A 14,489-nucleotide genomic window follows, 5' to 3' on the forward strand; every position below is an offset into this window, starting at 1 on the left:
TTATGTTAAATTTTCGCCCCTGGTAACTTGAATTCGTGGATCCGCCACTGCACACAAATCATACACGCAGGCTAGTACAAATTAAATGAAATGCAGGGACTTACGCTAGCTTGTTGTACAGGCTCACTGCAGCTCTGCTTGCGCTTGGGATGTTCCATGTACAAGTCCATGTTACCACTTGCTTGGATGTGCATGCCTTGTGCTCCTTGCACCCCCTCTGCATTTTTGACACGGCGAATGGTTGATCAAATAAGAGGAATCGACCTTGCTGTTGTATCGGATGACAGGTACTTACAAGGTTATACCGGTGTGCTGGATGTGTACCAGATCCCGTAGCACCGCCATGCTTCGCTAAAAAATGTTTTGCTTGTTTCAGATGATATCTCCAGAAGAAATAAGAGTTAAAATCAGAGTTGCATTGGCGTGTAAGCTAAGAGAGTAGAGAAAGGATATCCAAAGATCATCGGAACAGTGCACAAGGGAGTGATATGTGGATACCTAGTTCGGGCCAGCGTTTGGGCATGCTCGCCTAGCTAGAGTGGGGGTCACTTCAGAGTCGTTGAGGGTGATACACTGGCGTTGGCTAGCCATGCACAGATGCATATCTTTAGTGGCAGCGGAGCGCTATGATGCGGTGGACGAGACCATCGGTGAAGCCCCAATGGCCTCGGGGGGCAGAGGTGCGACGATGTGCTCAGTGAAGTAGCCCCGGTGAGGTGGGATACGACGTTGGTGAAGCGCACCTGATGCGGTGGAAGTTGGTGTCTATGAGGCACATCGGTTGCGGCGGCCGATGTTGTCGGTGGACCACCCAGTGCGGTGGATGAGGGCGTAGATGAGGTAACTCCGGTGCGGTGGTGAAGCGCGACCATCGTCATCTTCGTCGTCGTCCGGCACGGAGGTGGGGAAAGAGACGAGACGAGGGGCGATTCAAACTTTGCTTGGGTTGGTGGTGAATTAGGGATTTGAGCACTCTGGGCGCAGAAGGGGACGGTGGAGAAGGGAGATTTTGCAGGGCTGGAATTGGGCCCGCCAGATATTTCAAGCCGAAACGTGGAAGCGTGAACTTATTTTGTCGTCGTTCTTTTTTTGGGGGGGGGGGGGAGGGGTGGGTGGCTGGGTGCTAGTGTCCGTACGACACACATGATCACCACGACACGACCCTGGTCTGCCTGGTGCGCCTACATTTGAGAATGCAAACGAATCTTCTTTCATTTGCAAACGAATCTGTATGTATTACCATGCCCGTGTTTTCCTTGCAAATAATTAGTCATTCGAAACGAGCTACTATAAATTAATTAATGAGGAGTTATTTGAATAAGAGTGTGCGTCACATAGCGATCTCCAATTCTAACGTGGATTTCGCATTTCACGGTATCCACGCTACTTTTTTAATAAAAATTCATATGCATATGATGAACACCATGGTAGTGAGAAAACTTTGGATGGATTCAAACATATGACCTACAAAATAGCACAACAATCGAGTTAATGTCAACTTTTCCAAACCTAGCTAGTATGGCACAAATTCGAAATAATTACCCATATGAATGGTCCTCAATTGAAATCTTACAATGTACACTAAATTGAAACGGCGATATTAAGTCTCGTACTATCTACATTCAAATGTTGTTTTTAGCCCCACCCCCCTGTTGGGGATGTGGTTACTAGAGGTAAACCGGCTAGGAGTGGCCGGATTAGCTCCATGAAGATAGAAGCCCATGAAAATGTGAAGATGGTGGCGCTTTACGAAGGCCCAAGGCCCAAAGGCGGGTTAAAGCCTGTAGATGTGAACCGACTCTGTCATATAACTTGTATTGTAAGTTAGAGGAATAGAAACCGAGACGGACACATCTATGATCCGGCCTCGGGACTCTGTAAACCGGCAGGCGTCAACCTATGCATATAAAGGGACGACCCGACCACGGTTTGAGGACAACAGACAACAACTCGAGAGCCAGGAAAAGCGGATTCACTCCCTGGTCATCGAAACCCTAGCAGTACCAATCACAACTAGACGTAGGCTTTTACCTTCATCGAAGGGGCCGAACTAGTATAAAACCCCATGTGTCCCCTTGTCCGGTTTAACCCCTTTAAGCTAACCCATAGCGATGGCTCCACGACTAAGTTCTTTCACGAGGACATCTGCCGTGACAAACCCACGTCAGTTGGCGCCTACCGTGGGGCTATCGCATGATGGTTTCGAGTTCTTGAAGGGCAGCTTTGATGGACTCAAGGGATACGATGTGGGCCGGATGACGAAGAGTCGTCGTGGCAAGCTCTACATCGACGATGCAGGATGGGGTCCGGAGGCCGGTTCAATCGAATACGGGTACCGGGTCCCCTTTGTTGGGATTCATGTCTTTGTCGGCAAGATCGGCGAACCGGGCCCTGAGCCGGACACCTGCACCGACATCGTCGAGATGGCTCAGTGTGCAAGCCCTTCCCCGGTTCAGCCCGCAGCAAGGCATGTTTTCATAGGTGTCATCCACAGAGCAGAATATGAGGATGGACCGACATCTGATGGAGAAACCATTGTCTGCTCCGACGATGAGTCTTCAACTGGAGAGACCGAATCGCTGTATCAGTTGCAGGACGGCCGGATTAGCGGAGGGTCCGATGGCAGCAGTATTCCGGACCCCCTCGATCTGCCAAACCGGGTCGCTATCTTCATGGCCGGTACACAATCAGCACACCACTCATCAACCGCCGCGGCAATGCTCTCTAGTTCAGCGACAACAACGCCGGCGGGGGCAGCGGGCTCCGCGCCGCCTCCGGCTCAAGTTCTGTCTGACTTGTTCGACGCTTTGGCAACATTGATGGCCGCGGAGGTGGACGCAGTAGCCCGGGACCAACACAATGCGGAGATTGTGAAGGTGAAAGATCAGATAACTCAGGCTAAAGCGGACCTAGCAGCAGAGAACGCTAGGATGGCTACGGAACGGGCCGAGTTGGAAGCCCAGGCCTACCGGCTTAGGCTGGATCAGAATGCCTCAGAGGAAGTCATGAGAAGAAGATACCGGTCGCATCTCCCGTCGGGTTATGAGCCAAGAAATCTCTTCAACACGCCAGGAGCAGGAACTAGTAACCAGCCAGTGTTAAACCGAACGGAGGCGCCGGGAACAGGAGCGCCGGTTCAGCCACACACGATGGACCCGCCTCACCAAAACAATATTGTGCCGCAGTATGTTCCGACGCCCCCGAGGCATTACTCCAACCCGTTGGACAACATTGTGGCTGCCGCTTCACGATTGGCAGCCCTCCCAACCAACGGTGAGTCACCGGTTGCAATTGAGGCGCAACGGGCCAGAGAGCTCCTTCAAATAGCTTTAAACTAGCAGCAGGCTTATTCGCATAGTCGTGAGAGGATTCATTCCACCCCCGCCTGATCCGGAGCTATAACAGGCACGTTGAGGATGAACCGGCCGTGTCAAGCAGTGCACGTCGCCGTAACTCGCCGCGAGGGCACAACCCGGCCGGGGGAGTTGCCAATGCACAGGATGTGGTGGATCATGGTCGTGCACGTCGAGAGGCCAAGTTAGCAGCTCTACATGGAGTTCGTCAACCTACTCCAGTTCACCCTACTGCTTCAGTGGAGCCAGGTGTGGTCTTCAGTTCCTTAGGGGTGTCATGTCTCACCGCCGCTTTGCGTAATGTAAGACTGCCCAAGGATTTCAAGGGACCTCGTAAGGTACCCAATTACACCGCTGATTTGCAACCAGAGGCATGGGTTGAAAGCTACGAGATGGCAATGGAGATGTTAGATGTGGATGAAGTGGTGTGTGCTAAATACTTCACCATGATGTTGGAGGGGATAGCTCGTACTTGGTTAAAGAGCTTGCCAGCTAACTCTGTCGGATCATGGGCCGAATTAAAGCACCGGTTTATCCAGAATTTTAAGGATACTTGTAAGCAGCCTATGTCAATTGTGGATCTAGCAGCTTGTGTCCAAGAGGATGGGGAGTCTACAACCCATTGGCTGAAACGGGTCTCAGCTATTTTTCATTCGACGAATCGCATCAATGTAGATACCGCAGTGTTAACGTTGGAGGGAAATTGCCGGTTTCTGCCGCTCAAACAGAAGTTAGGAAGGCTCAAACGTCACTGCAATGATATGTCAATGCTTATGGACGCTTTGGTTAAATATGCCGATTCAGATAATACCAAAGACCCCGACTCAGAGGAGGACAAACCGGGGAAAGGAAAGAAAAACGGCAACAAGGGACAACAGCATAACCCGACAGGTCATGGGAATAATGGTAAGCGCAAGGCGGACAATAGTTTGGACTTTGTTGCTAACACCAATGCTCAGGATAACAGTCAGCGTCGTAAGGGCAAGCAGCACCAGAGGGGCGGAGGTTCAGGCCCCAATCTGGAGCGCCTGTTAAATCAACCTTGTCCAAAGCATGGATCAAAGGAGAAGCCAGCGTCACATCTTTGGAAGGACTGTTATATAATGCGAGAGTTCAAGAACTCCAATATGTTTCAGTACGACAATGGCCCGCCCGGCGGTTCAGGAGGTGGTTTTCATGGGCCGGGTTATGGAGGTGGTAGCTCCGGTCCAGGGTTTCAAGGCAATCAAACTGGCCATAACAATCAAGGGAACCAGGGCAACCGGGGAGGTTATAACCATCAGGGAAACCAGCAGCAGCAGTCGGGTTATCAGAGTAATCCGAAGCAGTTGAATAGTGGGCAGTATCATGTCTTCACCACTAGCTTGTGCAAGCGTGATCAAAAGCTTCACAAGAGGGCTGTAAACTCTGTTGAACCGGCAGTGCCTCAGTATCTGCGATGGTCTGAGCAACCCATTTTATGGAGTAGAAAGGATCACCCCCCACGGGTTGATAATACAGGTCATCTGGCCTTAGTGGTGGCACCCCAGGTTGGGGGTATAAGTTCACCAAGGTGCTCATGGATGGGGGAAGCAGTATCAACATTCTATATTATGATACCTTCCGTCGTATGGGGTTGACAGATAAGAATCTTAAACCATCGAACACCGTTTTTCATGGTGTGGTGCCCAGTAAGTCTGCATATCCAGTGGGCAAGATAGCCCTAGAGGTGGCTTTTGGAGATGATCATGATTCAAGGTCATAAACATTGACTTTTGAGGTGGTGAAAATCAAAAGTCCGTATCACGCTCTGTTTGGGCGACCGGCTTACGCCAAGTTCATGGCGAGGCCGTGTTATGTTTATCTGCAGCTTAAGATGCCAGGTCATAAGGGGAACATCACAGTACATGGGAGCAGGAAGATCGCTTTGGAATGTGAGGAAGGTGATGCAGCTTATACTGAGTCGGTTTGTGCCACGGAAGAGCTGAAGTTTTACAAAGACAAGGTTGATCCGACAGATATGACTTCTTTGAAAAAGCCAACTACGGAACACGATCCGGTGTTGAAGTTTAAATCGGCCACAGATACTAAGATGGTTGATTTTGTTCCCGGCGATTCATCCAAGCAATTCAGCATCAATGCTAACCTGGATCCCAAATAGGAAAATGCGCTCATCGAGTTCATCCGTGAGAACCGGGACATCTTTGCATGGAAGCCTTCTGACATTCCAGGTGTACCGAGGGAACTTGCTGAGCACACACTTAACATTGATCCTAAGTTTAAATCGGTCAGACAGTTTCTCCGCCGCTTCAACGAAGAAAGGCGTAAGGCTATTGGTGAAGAGGTAGCTCGGTTGTTGGCCGCATGGTTTATCGTGGAGGTTTTTCACCCGGAGTGGTTGGCTAATCCAGTGCTCGTTCTCAAGAAAAACGGCACTTGGCGTATGTGTGTGGACTACACAGACATGAACAAGGCTTGCCTAGCAGATCCCTTTGCCCTCCCTCGTATTGATCAGATTATTGATGCTACGGCGAGTTGTGATCGCTTGTGTTTTTTGGACGCTTATTCTGGTTATCATCAGATCAAAATGGCAGTTAAGGACCATGAGAAGACAGTATTTATAACTCCCTTTGGAGCCTTCTTCTTTGTCTCCATGCCCTTTGGGCTCAAGAGTGCCCAGGCGACTTATCAACGCTGTGTTCAGAATTGTCTTCATAAGCAGATTGGGCGCAATGTTCATGCATATGTGGATGATATTGTGATAAAATCCAGGAAGGAGGAAACATTGATAGATGACCCGAGAGAAACCTTTGACAACTCCGGGTTTACAAGATGATGCTCAATCTGGACAAATGTGTCTTTGGTGTCCCGGCAGGCAAACTCTTGGGCTTTCTAGTGTCAAACAGGGGCATTGAGGCTAATCCGGAAAAAAATTCAGCAATCACATCTTTGGCTAAACCGGCGTGTATCAATGACGTTCAACGTTTGGCCGGCCGGTTTGCGGCTTTGAGCCGGTTTATCAGTCGTCTCGGGGAGAAAGCTATCCCTTTATATTAGATGCTAAAGAAAACGGATGACTTTGTCTGGAGCGATGCGGCTGATAAAGCGTTTGAGGATCTGAAGAGGCAGTTAGCTGAACCGCCTGTGCTTGCAGCTCTGATCGATAAAGAGCCTTTACTGCTGTATGTGGCTGCTAACCCAGGGCTGTTAGCATGGCTATTGTTGTGGAGCGCAAGGAGGATGGAAAGGAATATCCGGTTCAACAGCCGGTTTATTATATCAGTGATGTGCTTATTGAATCAAAGCAGATGTATCCACATTGGCAGAAGCTGGTGTATGGAGTGTTTATGGCAAGCCGGAAGCTCAAACATTATTTTCAGGGTCATCCTATCACAGTGGTCAGTTCAGCCCCTCTAGGAGATATCATTCAAAACAGAGAAGCAACTGGCTGGATTGCCAAGTGGGCTATCGAGCTTGGACCTCACGGGCTCAAATACACACCTCGCATAGTGATTAAATCCCAAGCACTCGTGGACTTCATCAATGATTGGACAGAGTTGCAGGCACCAGAGGAAAAGCCAGATAACACGTATTGGACTATTCACTTTGATGGATCCAGACAGTTGGAGGGCTCGGGGGCTGGAGTCATATTAACTTCCCCACGAGGTGACAAGTTTTGTTATGTCCTCCGTTTAATGTTCCCTTGTACTAACAATGCAGCTGAGTACGAGGCCTTACTCCACGGTCTTCGGATGGCTAAGGAGATGAACTTAAGCCGGGTTAAGTGCTTCGGTGACTCGGATCTGGTGGCTCAACAGGTATCTGGCACTTGGGATTCTAAAGACCCACTCATGGCTGCATATCGATGAGAGGTGGACATAGTGGCTGGTCATTTCAAGGGTTAGTTGACCATATAGACCGACGAAAGAATGAAGCGGCGAACGCTTTAAGCCGCCTTGGCTCTCAGCGTAAACCGGTCCCACCCAATGTCTTCCTTGACATACTACATAATCCATCGGTCAAGATACCAACATAGGAGGAGTTGGCTATTCCTGACCCGGAGGCCCAATTGGTGGCAGCTTTGCATGTTATACCGGACTGGAAAATCCCGTACCTAGCTTACATGAACCGGGGCGAGTTACCGGAGGATGAAACCTCGGCCCGTCAGATAATCCGGCGTTCCAAGTCAATGACCATAATCAATCGGGAGTTACATCGTTACAGCGTCACATGAGCAATTCAGCGTTGTGTATCTCCTCAAGAGGGTTGTGAGATTTTGTGAGAAATCTACGAAGGAGATTGTGGTCACCACGCTAGCTCAAAATCATTGGTGGCTAAGGCTTTTCGTCACGGTTTCTATTGGTTGACAGCTCATGCTGATGCTGAGGATCTAGTCAAAAGGTGTGACGGCTGTCAAAAATTTGCACGTCGCGCTCATGTTCCAGCTCAGGAGTTGAGGATGATTCCAATCACTTGGCCGTTTGCAACTTGGGGGCTTGATATGGTTGGACCCTTTAAAAGGTCCAACGACAAAAAGACTCACCTGTTAGTGGCAGTTGACAAGTTTACCAAATGGGTAGAAGCAGAGCCAGTCAGTAAGTGTGATGCAGCCACAGCGGTTCAGTTCATCAAAAAGGTGATATTCTGGTTTGGCTTTCCACACAGTATTATAACTGATAATGGTACTAATCTTTCAAATGGTGAGATGGAGGAATTTTGCCAACGTGAGCACATCTGGCTTGATATAGCATCAGTGGCTTACCCCCAATCTAATGGTCAAGCGGAGAGGGCAAATCAAGAAATTTTGAGAGGTATTAAACCCCGGCTTATGGTTCCTTTAAAGCGGACACCGGGTTGTTGGGTGGAGGAGTTACCATCTGTGTTATGGAGCATCAACACCACACCTAACAGATCTACGGGTTACACGCCTTTCTTCATGGTTTGTGGAGCAGAGGCAGTTCTTCCTAGTGACATCCATCACGACTCGCCTCGTGTGGCAGCTCATGTTGAAGCTGATAATGAGATGGCACGTCAGGACTCACTGGACCTGTTGGATGAGGAGCATGATCTCGCAGCAGCACGTTCGGCGATTTATCAACAAGATCTCCGACGTTATCACAGCCGCCGGGTTAAGACCAGAACTTCTCAAGAGGGCGATCTGGTGCTCCGCCTCATCTAGGATCAGACTGATATGCACAAGTTATCCCCACCTTGGGAAGGACCTTTTGTGGTCGGCAAGAATCTGCACAACGGGTCATACTACTTCATTGATGTTCGAGAGCACAAAGACTCTCGTAAATCGAAGGAGGAGACCAAGCGGCCGTGGAATATAGCTCTTCTTCGGCCTTACTATACTTGAGCCACAGGCTCTTCTTATGTACATACTTATGACAATGTATATATTATATAATAAACCGGAGCCTCGGATAAAGCGGGGTCTCTGTTCTTTTTTACATCATGTGTGAGCCTACAAAGAGCTTCTACTGACAAAGCGGAGTTTTGTTAAACCGGCCTTTACAGCCGCACAGATATAAAAAAATCACTAGGGGGCTTGGTCATATCTGAATCATAGCTACACCTCTTTATCGGTTTAAAACTAAAAAGGGATATCACTAGGGGGCTTGGTCATATCTGAACCCTCGCTACACATCTTGATCGTTTTAAAACCAAAAAGGGATATCACTAGGGGGCTTGGTTGTTTTCACACCATAGTTACACCTCTGGATAGGCTTTAAGCCAAAAGGAAATTATGTGGAGCAAAAGAGAATCTGTTGCATTAAGCACATTTCAAACATAGGTAACCATTGAGCATAGCTCACATATTACCGGGGGGCTCCTTGCTTCTCAAAGAACAAGTGAGTTTGAACCCTTGTAATAGGCTATCAAGCCAGGCTTGGAAGCCAGGTGTATTCACCTAAAACCCTGGGTTATCCTGCCTCTTTAAGTAAGCCACTCCATCCAGGTAAACCTGGTATGACCCATCGAACGTTTGACAAGTCAATCCCATGGACCCTGAACTTGTCAAAGTTAAAACGGTGATTGGTTAAAGATTGAGGTCCATCTTAAAAGGCTTTGCAAAATGGTTTAACTCAGTGGCCTGGCAGCCCATGAAAAGCCTCGACTTAGGGCCTGGCAGCCCATGAAAAGCCTTGCATATTTCTTTTCTTTTTGCTGTTTTTATGATAAGGGATTTATCAATATTTTTCTGATAAACCGGTGTTCATTACAACCCGGCATGACTTTCAATGCTTAGTTTTCAGTACATGATCAATTTTTAAACTGGTAGTGTACTGCTCTGGTCTGGTTTTGACTAGATTTCACCAGCATTATACGAACAAATCAACAGCTTTTCTATCTCAATATGATTTCTATATGAACCGGCGAGAGGGCCAGGAGTTATCAAACACTCCAGATTGGTGTTTTCACCTCTACCATACAAGCAGTTGGTCAGCCAACGAGGTATGTCACAGATATTATTTATGTTATCTGGTTAATACAAATCTTGGTTATTCATCCAAGTTATGTATGTTTTTGGGTATCATGACCCGTCCAGTGGTAAACCACTAGGACGCTTTCAAGTTCTTGTATGCAGGAACACAAATCATCATGGACTATGCATAAATAGATCCCCAAAGTGAAAAAAGTTTTCAAAATATCAAGCAACACAAAACATGCTCGATGGTATGGCAGATACAGGCTTTTCTGCTATCCTATTACAAGAAGCTTCAAAACAACTCCAATTGAATAATTTGTTTCAAGCAGTGGCACACTGTAGCTGATAAACCGGTTGCTGGTTTAGGATGCTTCATCGAGACGGCTTGATGATTGAGGGTCATCTTGTGCAATCACCTTCTCTTCATCCCTCCCCAGACGCTCGAAATCAACCGTTGACCAATCGATTCCGGTTAAAGCTTGAAGCACGGCCTCTTCATGGATAAGGCTGGAGGGGTCAATGTCAGGAGCATAAGTATGCTTATGGATTGGAGGCACAAGTTCTTCAACTTCATGGATGACGGCAGGCTGACTCTTTCCTTCAGCATCGTAAACCGGCTGGAAATGAGATAAGTCTGTGTCCTCCGCCAGTTTGCTGGCTATTGGCCGCATCTCCTTTGTCAGCTTTCGGAGATCATCATTGTTGAAGTCTGAACCGTCCTCCTTCACACCTGGATATCCTTTAATGATATCTGCTACTTCAAGATCCGGAATCCATGCCTTGGCCCGGATTAGCGCGGTCAGCGCTCCTGCTCTTGCGTCTGCTTTCTTCAGTTCTGTAATCCGGGCAGGTAGCATGGCCAGCTTCTCAAGGGTTTCTTTTATCAATGATGGCGCCGGCTTGTTATGTGCTGCAGTGCAAATAGCACATTGGGATCCAGAATATAGCTGTTCCATTAAGGTGTACGCTGCTTTAAGCTTCATCCGCATGTCGGAGCCCAGATGAGCAATACGGGTGCCTGTCATGGTTTAGTATCAGTAAACCGGTCAATGATAAGATCTTATGAATTCGGCAAATGACATGAGGAGGTAGTTACCAAATACAGCGGATGTCATGGCATCAATCTGCCGCTTCAAGCCGGTCAGTTCGTCTACCACTAGCTTCAGGGTTGCTTCTGCGTCCTCAGCTTTCCTGGTTAAACCGGCCTTTTCTGTTTCCCAGTCAGCACGTTCCTTGTTGAAAGTCTCTTTCAGCTTCTCCATAGCTGCCAGGGCATTGGTCAGCTCCTCTTTGGCTTTGGAAGCTTCTGTTTGTTGAGACTTTACGTTCTCTCGAAGATCAGCGATTTGAGCATCCCTCTTACTCAGCTCGGCCTGCAATGGCGAAGATATATCAACAACGGGATATGTATTTTCTAAGTACCAAGCGTATAACAAGTTATGCACTTTGTACTTGGGGGCTAATGCCTATTTGCTCTATTATCAACAAATCTTTCACAAGTCTCAAGTACAATGCAAGCATTATCCTTAACACTTGGGGGCTAATGTACATCTGTTCAAAAACTGACGCATTGATTCAAGACCCGGTTTACCTCGCAAAGCTAAACCGGCCCTTGGGGGCTACACCAATGAAAATTACATGAATACAATGATAAAGTATCGGTTTTGTTTTTCTAAGGACTTGACATATTGAGGATCAGCATGCAAGGATTAAGATATTACAAAGTCCCGGTTTATGATTAACATCATAAACCGGACCTTGGGGGCTACTTGGACTAATGTCTGTACTTTGGAATCAAGAAAGGAAAGGTGATGAAAATACCTCATAGCGCTCCTTCATCAGATTTACCAAACCGGCTTCATAATCATGGTTTGAGTGTAGACGGTTTAAAAAACCAGAGTGGAGTTCTTCACCGCTGAGATGAGCATAGCTTGACAAATCAGTGCTCCATTTACCCTTCTCCATGGCAACACGCTCTTCCTTGGAACTATGTTTGGCCAAGATTACAGGATGGCCAGGAGAGCTGTGGCCCATGTCGGTAATGGTAACATCATCTCCTTGGCCTCCAGTAGTTTTTACGGGTGATGGTGGAGTGTTAGTAGCTCTCACCGGACTAGCCCGGATTGGAGCTGCCGGTTCAGAATCAGGTGCAACAATATCAGCTTCCGATTGTTCGTCGATATTGTGATCTTGAGGGGGTGGCTCATCAAAGGTAGCTTCAGGATGGGGACCCTCTGGTTCACCAGTTCGGTCCGGTTCATCAGTTTGCTCCTGTTCAAGAACCACCTGGTCTTCAGACGGATTGTTCACCCGAGCTTTTTTGCTGGGTCTGGCTTTGGCTCTGCAAACAAAGATAAAAGAGGTGAAAATTAAGCATAGTATTCAAGATATGCAAACATTTGAAGAAAGGGTTTGAGTACTTACCCAGCTACCGTTTTGAGAGGAGGGAGTTGGGTTGCTGTTGACTCGCCAGAGGATGAGGGAGGTGTCACCTGATAATTTGAATCGGACGGATTAAGAGGTTGTCGGAAATAACCTGCCTTGGGATAAGAATTGTTAGAAATGGGGGAGACCTCAGATCGGCGCTTCCAAACCGGGGTGTCACGTAAACCAGCCAAAGTAACCCGTTGGCCGTTGTGCCGGGTTGTCCGGCGAGCCTCGTGCTACTGCGTCTTCAAAATAAATGTTGGATCCAAGTAAGCAAGAGGATGAGAAAAGCTTACTTTCCGGACCGCTTGATGGGTTTTTTGTGTTGGCATAGAGTCTGAACCAGAGGAAAGGGTAATACCTCTACGTCATCAGCCTATCAGCCTTCCACGTCCTCCCGATAAGTATCATTGTTAATGAGATGCATGAAAAGGGAGCCAAGTGAATCAATTTCTACCTCAACTTCTGGTTCATCTGCATCTTCGTCAAGTTCCATGTTGATACATTCAGCTGTTTTCCGCTTTGAGGTTCTCTTGACGGCTTTTGTTTTGGGACGGGATGGCTTTGCCGCTTTATCTGCGGGTTCCTTCTTCCAGAATGGATCATCACCCTGTTTATAAACAAATAGAAGAATGTTCACGGGTTGAACAATTTAAAAAAGATGTCGAAGATAAAAAGGAAGGACAATACTTACAGCAGGCGGTTTATTTTTTGTGTAGAAGGGGTTCAAGCCGGTTCGGCGGCAGACAGATTCCGATTCATTCAAAATCTTCTTAACACCTTCAGTGACTTCTTCATCGGTTAACTGAATGTTGATGTGGCATTGGGAGTCTTCTAATTCACCGGTGTACTCACACATTAAACTGGAGCGGCGGCTTAATGGCAAGATGCTCCAAGATATCCAGCAATGCACAAAGTCGACGCCCGATAAACCGTTGTCCATAAAGGCTCGGAGCTTGGCGAGTTGAGGGGCATATGAGGCCCATTCCACAGTACTTAAACATTGCGACCATGGATGAGTGTTGGAAAGTCGGTGGGCACGATAGCCTGGCAGAGGGTTCTCCTCTTTAGGAGAGGTATCCTTACAGTAGAACCAAGTTTGCTTCCAGTCCTTGGGGTGACTGTGCAGCTTGGCATGAGGGAACTCAACCTCTTTCCGTTTTTGAATAGAGACGCCACCAAGTTCAGTGTTGGGACCGTCTACAAATTCTGTGCGCCGGTTCAGATGAAAGAAATCCCGGAACAGCTCAGTAGTTGGCTCTTCTTGTAAGTACACTTCACAGAAGACTTGGAAGTTGCATATATTGGACACGGAGTTGGATCCAATATCTTGAGGGTGGAGCTGAAAACTGGCAAGAACATCTCGGAAAAACTTCGACCCGGGCGGTTTGAAACCACAGCCTATGTGGTCAACAAAAACCGCTACCTCACCCTGCTTCGGGGTAGGAGGATTCTTTGTTCCTAGAACTCGCCACCGAATCTCAGTCTTTTTGGGCAAAGTACCAATATTGACCATTCCGTTCAACTGTTCTTCAGTAACCCGGGAAGGATCCCAGTTGCAAGCATAAAACTGTTTGGCCATTGCAAACGAAAAACTGAAAGTAAATACCGGTTTACAAATCATTCATGGTGGTACATAAGGTGCGACGGAATAAAGATATACAGGTATGTAAAATTGCGTAAACCGGAGGCTGATACAATAATGAATGACAAGGTAATCTCAGAACAAAGGTATAAACATGCTCTTAAACTAGATTATAACAACGGAGGTAAAAAGGGCTTGCTGGTTCACTAGGGGACTAATGGTATGTGATAGGGTGCTTTTACAAAGGTAAACCACCTATGTGGTAAAGAGGATACAGATCTAAGGTAAGAATGACTAAGTAAAGTAAAACAGGTTCCACAAGGGGACATGGGAATTTTGGATCTACTGAAAGGTAGGAAAGCAAAAATATTTTGACCTAAAAGGGTTGGACCCAAAGCAGTTCGTAATGGTTCAGATCAGTTTTTCACGCACAAAAGGTTTGTTGTGGTGGCGGAAGGTAAGCATTACGAGGAATATATCAAGCTTGAGGTTTTCTATCCATAGACTAAGGAGGAACAGGGAAGAGCCGCACCGGAGCCTTGATGAATTTTGATGAACTGCGAAGAATGAGGAAACCCTAGACAGATCTACAAAGGGGGAAAGGAAAAGACTTACAGCGACTGATTGAAGCAACAAAGGAATGCCGCAGCTTTCTGGTGCAACCAGGTTGATGCAGCGGCCGACAGAGAGATGGAGGCAAAGCTCGGTGATG

At 47.5% G+C, this 14,489-nt stretch overlaps 1 protein-coding gene across 1 annotated transcript in view; it reads right to left on the reverse strand.

Moving 5' to 3' along the window:
• LOC147965328 (uncharacterized) overlaps positions 1-13,051 on the reverse strand; it is a 38,458-nt gene extending 25,407 nt beyond the window's left edge. The window contains exons 1-4 of the mRNA XM_087530413.1: positions 12,887-13,051; positions 12,650-12,802; positions 10,862-11,138; positions 10,732-10,783 (exon numbers count right to left, since the gene is read on the reverse strand). Of these exons, the coding sequence (XP_087386539.1) occupies positions 10,732-10,783; positions 10,862-11,138; positions 12,650-12,802; positions 12,887-13,051 (647 nt within the window). The remainder of the gene's footprint in view (positions 1-10,731; positions 10,784-10,861; positions 11,139-12,649; positions 12,803-12,886) is intronic.
• Between the last annotated feature and the right edge of the window lie 1,438 nt (positions 13,052-14,489).

Source organism: Triticum urartu, chromosome 6A, assembly GCF_056163025.1.
Source record: "Triticum urartu cultivar PI428250 chromosome 6A, HENAU_Tu73, whole genome shotgun sequence".
Classification (NCBI taxonomy): domain Eukaryota; kingdom Viridiplantae; phylum Streptophyta; class Magnoliopsida; order Poales; family Poaceae; genus Triticum; species Triticum urartu.